The sequence below is a fragment of the Hydra viridissima genome, unplaced genomic scaffold (genome assembly GCF_058129835.1).
Source record: "Hydra viridissima isolate aposymbiotic clone 2 unplaced genomic scaffold, HvirCarnegie_v1 scaffold_1, whole genome shotgun sequence".
NCBI classification, from domain to species: domain Eukaryota; kingdom Metazoa; phylum Cnidaria; class Hydrozoa; order Anthoathecata; family Hydridae; genus Hydra; species Hydra viridissima.
The window spans coordinates 5,288,976-5,300,036 of record NW_028324300.1 but is presented as its reverse complement, the minus strand read 5'-3'; the positions used below and the strand labels follow the sequence as shown (position 1 = coordinate 5,300,036).

General features: G+C 30.3%; 1 protein-coding gene and 2 pseudogenes across 3 annotated transcripts; all 3 read left to right on the top strand.

Annotated features, from left to right (window-relative positions):
• Nucleotides 1-534: 534 nt before the first annotated feature.
• Nucleotides 535-2,069, top strand: LOC149893014 (retinol dehydrogenase 11 pseudogene; annotated as a pseudogene). The gene has a single exon (XR_016452931.1). The product of XR_016452931.1 is annotated as a retinol dehydrogenase 11 pseudogene (transcript).
• Nucleotides 2,070-2,161: 92 nt separating this feature from the next.
• Nucleotides 2,162-4,837, top strand: LOC145187280 (retinol dehydrogenase 11-like). Its single transcript, XM_090088821.1, has one exon. It carries the CDS (start codon nucleotides 2,207-2,209, stop codon nucleotides 3,101-3,103), a length of 897 nt encoding a protein of 298 aa, XP_089944947.1. The 5' UTR covers nucleotides 2,162-2,206; the 3' UTR covers nucleotides 3,104-4,837.
• Nucleotides 3,535-4,837, top strand: LOC145188253 (retinol dehydrogenase 12 pseudogene; annotated as a pseudogene). Its single transcript, XR_016452929.1, has one exon. The product of XR_016452929.1 is annotated as a retinol dehydrogenase 12 pseudogene (transcript).
• Nucleotides 4,838-11,061: the final 6,224 nt, after the last annotated feature.

The following is an 11,061-nucleotide window of genomic DNA, read 5'->3' as shown; positions in this document are numbered from 1 at the left end:
CAGGGCACGTGCCATGGGCGCCAACCTAAAAGGGGCGCAAAAGAGGCTTAGCATAGAGCGAGAATATACCGAAGAAATTGATTTTGACAGTGTTATTAAGAAATTTGCAGCAATTAAAGCTAGAAAAAAAATATTGTAATATATGTTACATAAACAAATTGTTTATTATAATGAATAATGAAGTTTTATTAAAAGTTTGTGTCATCATTTATTAAAAAGTTGAAGTTTATATGGGGGAGGAGGGGCGCAAGATCGGTGTTTGCCCAGGGCGCTATTTACCCTAGGTACGCCACTGCTAACAATAATGTTATCATTATTTGTTATTTATAAAAAAAAATCTTTTGATTTTAAGTCTTTCAAGCATTGAACACTATTAAGTATATATATTTATATTAATCTATTACTATTTAATCTATTACTATTTATACTAATCTAAAGTAAAGAAAAATAAACAATTAAATGTGAACAAATTTTAACTTTAAATCTTCATAAGTAAATTGTTTTTGAATAAATTTAAATAAAACTACATTTAGTTTTAAATGACCTATATTTAGTTTTAAACCAACTTTATTTAGTTTTTAATAATAGTACTAATTTTTAGGTAAATGTTAAGGGAAAAAAATCTAACTTAAGTTTTGTTTAAGTTTAGTAACTAATAATGGATGACCGCATGTTTTACACAACAATTTCTCTTGTTATTCTGACTCTCTGGATTTTGTTTAAGTGGTTTTACAAACATGCTGTCTGCACTACTGTAACCAGGTTAGACAATTATATAGTTATTATAACAGGTGCTAATACAGGAATTGGTAAAGAAACTGCAATTGATTTGGCTAAACGAGGGGCAATAGTTGTTATGGCTTGTCGAGATTTAAAGAGAGGGCAAATTGCTCTAGAAGATGTGAAAAAACTAAGTAACTCTAAAAAGCTTTTTTTGAGAAAACTTGATCTTGCTTCTCTCAGATCCATACACAAATTTGCATCAGGATTTATACAGGAATTTGATACACTTCATATTTTAATAAACAATGCAGGAGTGATGATGTGCCCTAATTGGAAAACTGAGGATGGGTTTGAAATGCAATTTGGTGTTAACCATCTTGGACATTTTGCCTTGACAAACTTGCTGTTGAAACATATGGAAAAAACAAAAGGGAGAATTATAAATGTTAGTTCAGCTGTTCATAAATATGCTACAATAAACTTTGATGACATTAATTCTGAAAGAAGCTATAGTAGAAGAAAAGCCTATGGCCAGAGTAAACTAGCAAATATCCTTTTTACAAAAGAACTTCACAAAAAACTTTTCAACACAAAAATTTCTGTGTTTTCTCTTCATCCTGGGGTTATTAACACTGAATTAGGAAGACATTCAATTTTTAAATACCTTTTAAAAATTCCTGTGTTTAAGTCTCCTGAACAAGGTGCTCAAACAATTATTTACTGTGCTACCAAAGATGGGTTAGAAAAGGAATCAGGTAACTATTTTGCAGAATGTCAAGTGAAGTATTCCCCCAATAAAGCTGTCTTTGATGATCATCAAGCCAAAATGTTATGGGATTTGAGTGAAAAGATGACTAGAATAACTTTTCCTTTATGAAGTTTTGTATTAAGTTTTAAGTGATTAGACAAAACATATATTATTTAGTTTCTAAAATACTTAAATTTCTAAAATAATATATTTTAGCATTTTTATGTTATTAGATTTGTAAACTTAAATTTATATTACTTATAACGCTAAAAGTCTTATATAAACTGTTTATGTTGAAATTTGCTAAGTCCAATGGTCAAATTTAAATAGAAATTATAAATAAGCTGTTTTTTTTATTAAAATGAGAGTTTGTAATTTTATAGTGTTTATTATTTACTTTTTTTTTTTTTTTGCTGAAAAGTATAATTGTTGAATAAATTTCAAAGTTGTTATTTTTCCAATAATATTTTTAATTGAAAAAATTGAAAAAAGAGAAATTGAAAAAGCTTAATACTATCACAGAACTATTGTATTTTTTTTGTGTTTTTTTTTAAAAAGCTTTGAAATTTAATTATGTAAAAATATGAAGAAACTATAACTTTATGACTAGTTTAGTAATTTTTGAGTAATGCAGTGATTGATATTAAAGCCATCCTACATATTGATGTTGATTTGATAGCTTTTTACATTTAAATATAAATATTGTATTACTTCATTATAGTATTATTAAAATAAATGGGACCTTTCAGTCATGCAATGTGTACCACAACAACACGCCTTGATGATAAGACTGTTGTTATAACAGGCGCAAATGTTGGGATTGGTAAAGAAACAGCATTAGAATTAGCAAAGCGTGGAGCAAAAGTTGTTATGGCTTGTCGAGACTTAAAAAAAGGGGAGGATGCTTTAAATGATATAAAGGCTGCAAGCAATAACAAGAATGTTTTTTTGAAAAGTTTGGATCTTTCATCTTTAGATTCAGTGAGAAAATTTGTTTCAGAATTTCTTGAAGAGTTTAAAGAACTTCACATCTTGATAAACAATGCTGGAGTAATGATGTGTCCATATTGGAAAACCAAAGAAGGATTTGAAATGCAAATAGGAGTGAATCATTTTGGTCATTTTGTTTTAACAAACTTACTCTTAAAGCGTATGGTAGAAACTGGAGGTCATGGAAGAATTATAAATGTCAGTTCACTTGCACACCGTTTAGGCTATATCAACTTTGATGACATTAACTCAGAAAAAAGTTACAATAGTATAAAGGCATATGGGCAAAGTAAACTTGCGAACATCCTGTTTACTGAAGAGCTGCAGCGAAGGCTGATGAATACCAACCTTTCAACTTATTGTTTGCATCCTGGTTTTGTAAAAACAGATCTAGGTCGTCACGGACTTTTCACCAGGTTTTGGTATGCTACAGCTGGGAGTTTACTTGCGAAAACACCACAGCAAGGGGCCCAAACTTCTGTTTATTGTGCCACTAAAGATGGATTAGAAGAACATGCAGGGAAGTATTTTAAAGAGTGTGATGTTTCACCTACTTGCAATTCAGCCTGTGGTGATGAGATGCAGGCAAAAAAACTATGGGATTTGAGTGAAAAAATGACTGGTACAACATATGGGCTTTAATTCTAAGCAATTCTAACCAGTCATTATTAGTGTTATTATCATTTTTTTTTTTTACTTCTTTTTGTAGTTCTAAATTTCTTACCAAATTTTAAATTAATCTCCGTGTTCTCAGTGTTTTCTTTAAAAAAGAAAATTTAAGTTTCTTTTCTGTTTTTTTTTTTAAATTTGTTATTAGAAATTGGTATTGAAAAACTCAACTACATTTTCGAAAATGATTCAGCATAGTATTTTTCATAATGAAATTTTTCTTCATCAGCAGTTTCTAATTTTATTTATTTTTCAATATTTCGTAAAATATTCAAAGACAAGTATAAAATCTATTATAGAAAATATTCATTATTTTAAACTTTTTTCGAAACCACTTTTTATTTAAAGGCTTTATAAAAAGCTGCATGTTAAACTTTATGAAAATTTTTTTTTAGTCTTATAAAATGTTTAAGTATTTCGGCATCAAGACCGTTATCTCTTGCATTGTTGTTGCTGGTTTCTTCATTTACAAAAAGATATTCACCGTCCTATGTGAAGCAACCACTAGATTGGACGGTAAAGTTGTAATTGTTACCGGAGGAAATACTGGTATAGGTAAGGAAACGGTGAAGGACTTAGCAAAGAGAGGTGCCACGGTTATAATGTCTTGTCGTGATATGAAAAAAGGCGAGATTGCCGTAGAGGAGATAAAAAAGGAAACTCAAAACAACAACGTCCTCATTAGGTACTTAGATTTAGCATCTTTAAAGTCAATAAAAAATTTTGTGTCAATATTTTTAAAAGAGTTTGACGAACTTCATATTTTAATCAATAATGCTGCCATCATATGCCCTTCTCAAAAAACTGAAGATGGGTTTGAAATGCAGTTCGGTGTAAATCATTTAGGACATTTTGCTTTGACCAACATGCTGTTGAAATGCATGGTAGAAACAAAAGGGTTTGGAAGAATTATCAATGTCAGCTCTCATGCTCATATGTACGGTAAAATAAAATTTGATGATATTAACTCTGAAAAAAGTTACGGAGTTCAATCAGCTTATGCTCAGAGTAAGCTTGCTAATATTATGTTTACAAAAGAGTTGCAACGAAAGCTTAAGAATACAAATATTACAGCCTATGCTGTCCATCCTGGGTTTGTTAAAACAGAGATAATGAGGAATTACCTGTCCGGTAAAATTTTTATTGCAGTATTCGGCACTTTTCTTGCAAAAAGTCCTAAATTAGGCGCACAGACATCAATCTACTGTGCTGTTGCGGATGGACTGGAAGAACATGCTGGTAAGTATTTTTCGAATTGCAAAATGGCAAGCACATGGAATAAAGCTTGTGATGATGAGGGACAAGCAAAAAAACTGTGGGAGATTAGTGAGAGCATGACTAAAATTGCCTTTCCGCTTTAAATTAATCGAAAAACACATTATAATCATTATAATTTTACTTCATCATGACATTAATGGCTTTTAATTTTGTGGTTTTTTTAATATTTCGTTTTTGATAAAATTTTGAGTAATGATGAGATTAGCTGCAATTTTTTTAGAATTTCTGAAACTTTTTTGTCATACCTTTAAATGTAAGTTTTTAATCCTAAATGTTGAAAATTATTTTTCTTAACCTGGTTTAACTTTTTGTTTTCTTACAATTATTATTTAACAGTTAAAAACTTATATTCTGTTAATTATGTTAATTATGTCTTAGCAAATATCTACTCACGTATAACGAATACATTTTTCTCCAAAAAAGGAAAAAGCGTTAAACAAAGAAATAATGAAGCTTTTAAAACTAAAATCTTGATCCCTTAAAGAATTTGTCTTGAAAGAGCAGTAGCCGTACATTTGGGCATGAACTTCAAAATAAAAAGTAGCTTTAAGTTGAGTCTTATTTAATAAATGCATGCTCTGTAATGTAATTAGAGATTTTCATGTTTGCGTCAGTAATATATAAGTTTTTGTCAAAGAGAGTCATCTCCAAAGGAAGTTTTTCTAAAACGATAATAAAACTTCAGCAAAATCATAATTATATTTCACAAGCAGTTCGCCGAAATTTGCGCTAACACAATTCCTGTGAGTTCATCAAATTGGAGTTCTAACTGGGACATCCTGTGAACATCTTAATAATAAAAACTGCAATGTTCTACTTTTTTATACTAACTTTAAATATTCATGATAAAGTAGGCAAATATAATTAAATAACAACAAGATATTACTGAAAAAGTTCGTTTTCTAGTGTTTTCTACAGAAACTCATTACGAGCATTTACAGTCAACTCCGATGTATTTTGTGTAGGGAACTCCGATTAGCTCAACTTCTCCGTCATTGTTGATGCTTAACTGTACGAAAGTCTTCTTTTCTTCCACATTTTTGCAGTGTTTATTCAAACTGCTGCAGCAAGATAAGAGTTCTGTTACGCATGACGTGTTTCTAACCACCATTGCCAATTTGAAATAGTTGATTTGAAACTGCTCATTGTTTTTCGGGTAAAACATCACTACCTCGTAAGTACCAGCAGGCATTATCATGCTACTTGTCTTTGATTTGCACTCGCTAACAGAGTTGTCTTGAGCAGATTCTCCCGTAACCGATATCAGATTTAAGTTTGAAATTTCCTTCTCCACTTTCTCATACAGCCCCCTCAGGTTTTTGAAGGGAAAGTTTTGCGATTGAGATATTAGGTTTACAAAAGCGGGTAAATGTTTGATTTCTTTATCGCTGTCATGAGAAACTGGCAGCGCGTAAACAAGGTGTGCTGCGATGATGGATAACAGACAGATCGTTTGCATTCTTCTGGATGGATGTTTAAACGCTGAAAGAGATAAAAACAACATCAGTTTTATGAAAAGGTTAAAGTTGAATCAAGTTTTGAAGGTATTTTTTTTTTTCGGTTTTCCTGTAAATTTCATGTATTAAATTTGTATCCTTATTATATATTTATATACATATATATGTATATACCTAAATGCAATATGAATTGAACTCTAGTAACTACCTTTAATGACTATTGTCCTTTTGACTCTTGTCTCTGACTTTAGTCCCTTTTTTGAGTCTCAGATTTTCCTCTTCACTGTGTTTTAGCTTTGCCATTTTTATCGCAAAACCCTGTCATATAATGTTAATTTCTCTACTGGCAGAGCTGACCAGTGTCAGCTCTGCCAGTATACAGATTGCTAACGAAAAACAACTTTTCATCTGGCAACACTTTCGCGTAGGAGGAAACACATGCAATCCTTTTTTCTGAAATTGTTGTTGTAGTAAGCGATTGTAACCTGAGAAAGTGACAACAATCCTAAGCAAATAGAAGAAAGCAACAGAAGAAAGCGCTTGTTTACTCATTTTATTTACAAACTTGTTTACACTTTTTTGTTATGATTGTGTTATTTTTTTTGTATTGATTTTGCTTTAGTGTCAGAGATCCATGATGTTTTTGTATAGAAAATAGTTCATTTTCTAACCAGCTACTTTCGTTTTCCTCAATAAAGTTATATAAATGTGGAGTTATTAAAGATATATTTAAATCAAGGTACAAAGGCAAGATATTAGAGTTTTTAAAAATATTAAAAGGAAAAATTCAAAGAAGAATTCGTTTTTTAAAAGTTTATAATTTTCAAGAATCTAAAAATAATTAAATAAAAAATTGAAGAAAAATAAAATTTACTTTCTAATATCTATGAAGACAGAACAAAAAAAAGCAGAAATGTTAAAGTACATGATTCTGCTCGGAATGTATGCGTAACATAGTAAAGCATTATTCTATGTATTTCATTAAGAACACATTATAATGTCAACGAATCTCAACTTCTCAACGGATCTTTTATTGGTTAAAAGATTTTTTTTTTGTGGCTGTGAGTTTTTTGCAGTGTTCTCATTTTCACGGAAAAAATAGTTTAGAGTAGTTTTAGAGAGATATTTGACTCTCATAAATCTTGTGCAAATTTCTATAAAATCATTCTACAGGGTGCGGCATTAAAACTGAGAATCTTTTAAACGTGGACACATTTATTTCAATTTTGAAAAAACGGAAAAAAAAAAGTTGACAAAATTTTTAAATAATATTTTTTGATGCCTTTTGACTCCTTTTTAACAGGTACCTTTAGGCTGACCACATTGTTGTGAGGCTTAGCTACTCTCAACAAAATCCCAGATCACATAGTTCAAGGTTGTCAGGTTGGATGAGTTTAAGGGCCACATTGAAGTTGACCAGAAATTCTTGAAGTTTTCTTTGCACTAAGTCGGCTTTTTCTTGGCCTTGTGCCGTCCCCATGCATAGTCAAAAACTTTGTAATTGGCATTTATGCATGGCTTCAAAACAACAGTTTTCAGAACTTCCTAGTAATCATTCTAGCCAATTTGAAAAAAAATCTCAACTGTTTGTTGCCTCCAAAAATAATTTTAAAAAATTTTCTTTCAAAAAAATAATTGTTTAAAAATGGATTTTCAACTGAATATTGGTTAAAATCTTTCCTCAAAAGTAATCCTGAAATAGTTCTTAATACCTCTGAATCTATTAGCAAAACATCACCAATGGTTCTACGTAGCAGATCAAAGGGATTTTTTGATCATTTTCACATTTATTTTAGAAAAGAAAAGATTGCTTCATGCCCTTTCTTATCTATATGATTTTTCAAGGTCGATTAGGCAAATTTTGAATTGAATCTGAGCACATGAACAACTTTCAACGAAAGGTTCAAAAAAAGTTAACAAAGTTAATTGATTAAAATCTAAAAAAAAAAACAACATTGTTTGCAACATTCATTTGGGACTAATAGTTCTATGTTAAAAACCATTTTGAAAAGAAAGATTACTCCATATGAATAATCTTGTTTGTGGAACTGTCAGTGGTGATTTTCTACTCACTCAAAATGATCCTTGAAATTGAAGTTGATATTCAGAAAAATGATGAGTTTTGAAAAATATAGCAAGTCTTGTTTTCATATTCTTCGACAACCATTCAAGTCACGTTTATGTTTCTTTATTAAAATATCGCACCGACCGGCGAATTCACATCATTTCTTTTTCTCCTAGTTGCACGCACATTAAACAAATGGCCAGTCATATTAGGATGGAAGAAGGAAGTTAGTGATTGGAAAAGAGAAAAGGTTTTCACTGAATATTGAGAATATTCATCTTAAGCGGTGTTATCAACTTAGATGACTATTCCAAATCATTGCCATCAGTATCATCATTTTCATCATCATAGTTGAAATTCAATTTATGTTTTTTTTCTTTAGTTGCTCTTTCTTTTTCTGTTGCCTTCAAACGTTCAATCACAACATCTTCAGTAAGGCACTCAACTTCAATTTTTCTAACGTTTATTTTATTACTATTTTTATTTTTTACATGTGAACCATTGTTAAATTGACTTTGAAAAAACACTTTCATCGCATACTCTAAATTGCTCATATCCGTTTTTATAAAATACCTCTTTCATTTTTCGTTTTTTTTTTTTTTTTTTGAAAAAACAAAAAAGATTTGTAATCAGTTATCAATTATCAATTTAACTGTATTTTTTCAGTTTTTATCACATACTTTTTCTTTTCGTTATTCAGAAGATTTTATTACTGAGGCCTTAGTTGCAATTAATTTGTATAAATATTAAAATCAATAGTACAATGTGTTCTTATTAATATGATTAATATGAAAAAAATTATCTATCGAATTGTGTTTTTTTATTGATAAATGTTTTAATTTTCATTGTGTAAATTTTGATTATAAATTTTGATTAAGTGTCCGTCATACACGATATATACGACGGACGGTATAACCCAATTTTACTATATAAATAACAAAAATAAATATATAACTCAATTATTAACAAAATATTGCACAACCAAATAATGGAAAAAAAAGTAGCTAAATTAAGAAGGAAAAAGATGAGAGCCATAAGAAAAGGATTTTTTGATAATGACTCATATATGTCAGTTTTCGAGTTGATTGGTTTTTGTTTTCTCATTTTCTGAGTCACTAAAACTTTCAAATTTGAGTAAGGGTATCTTTTTCACTACTGGGGGATTTTTTTTTTAGGTTACTGTTTTGACCAAAAATAATAAGGCTTTTATAATTTTTAGGATATTGATAGGACACTTAAGATATTAATAGGACGCATTTTACAATAAAATTAAAAATCGTTATTAAAATGTCGTCATTTTGAATCTACAAATATTATGATGATGATTCTGATCAAATCCCCTTATCAACATGTTGATCTTTTTTCAAAATTTTAAGGCTCAAACTCTGACTAGTTAAAAAGAAATCATTGTTTAAAAATGCAATTCAAATAGTATGTTTTGTTGATTCAGCATATTTTTGAGGATTTTTTTAATTTTTTCACTTTTAAATTTACTTGAGTTGAAATCTTTTTATTACACAGTTTTTGACAAATAATACACTAGTGGCCATAGAAATGGACACCCCTTCAAAATATATGAAAACTTCACTTTGGTGTGTTTTTTAAAAGAAAATAACCATATTTATGCGGTTTTCTATATTGATTATTATTTTTTAATGTGTTTAGATTAAAAAAAGCTAAAATTTTGATTTAACTTCACAATTTTAATATAAAAATATAACAATTTAATGACAGTGGCAAATTATGGTAAATTTAAGTTTTACAGCTTACAAAGCATGTTATTAAAAAAATGGCTTATAAAAAAAAACTTAATATTTTGTTGGATATCCATTATTTTTTATTACTGCAGCAATCCTACGAGGCACTGAGTCCACTAAATTGCCCAAATCTTCAGTGCTGATCACGTGAAACCAGGACTTGATTATAGCCTCTATTGATTGTTGTTTGTTCCCAGGTTTTTCTTTCCTTACAAGTTTTTTCAGTCAAGACCACAGGTTTTCTTACAGATTCAGATCCGGACTGTTTCCAGGCCACTTCAAAACGTTTATCTTTTTGGCTTTAAACCAATTTTTGACAGTTTTTGCGGTGTGGCATGTAGCACTGTCCTGCTGAAACACACAGGTCTCTGTTTTGCCCTCAAACAAATCATCAATCGATGGGAGTAATTTGGCTTCTAATATGTTTTCTTGGTATTTTGTGGCGTTTAAATTACCATCCAAAATGCGGATACGACCCACAGCATCTCAGGTCATGCATCCCCACACCATTACACTTATGGGATGCTTCATTGTAGCCAATGTGCACTCAGCTAAAAGATCTTCACCGTGTCTTCTTCTCACATAATTGATTCCATCACTTCCAAAAATGGAAATTTTGCTTTCATCACTCCAAACAACTCTTGCCCAGTCTTACTTTGTCCACTCCTTGTGTTCTTTTGCCCAAATCAAATAATTCTTTCGTTGTTTTTTTTATTTAAATATGGTTTTTTTCTGGATCTTCTTGCTTTTAAACCATTTTCAAAAAGCCTTCGGCGAATCGTTATTGAACTAACCGAAACTCCAGCGGCCTCTAAATTATTTTTATTTTCAGCTGAAGTTGCTCTTCGGTTCTTAAGTGCAAGCCTCATTATCATCCTGTCATCGTTGGCAGTTGTCTTCTTAATTTTTCCATTTTTTGGCATATTTTTGAAGGTATTGGTTGCCTTAAACCTTTTGCACACCTTCCTCACTTCAGATTTTATTGCTCCATTTCCCAACTTTTTGGCAATTTCTATGTACGAATAACCTTCTCCACGTAATGTAACAGCTTTGTATCACTTTGTAGGTGACCAACAAACCTTTCGCCATTGTAAATAAAAGTGCAACTTTAAAAAACACATCTTTAAGAGCACTTTCGACTTTTCACCAGCAATTATTGAAACTCAACTAAATGACTACAAAACAATGATCTTGTATTTGTAGCTTAAAAGATTTATGGATAAAAATGTATATTAGTAACGTAATTAACTATTAGTCATCACAATAAATAGACTAATTTCACAAAAGCACAAAAATAATGAGACATTCACCTTTTACTAGAGAAACCCATTAGCAGAGCAATGACTCATTTTTGACACCAATTAACAATAACAA

Coding starts and splice junctions, on each gene's coding strand:
- LOC145187280 (XM_090088821.1), top strand. CDS start 2,207: ATGGGACCTTTCAGTCATGCAATGTGTACCACAACAACACGCCTTGAT.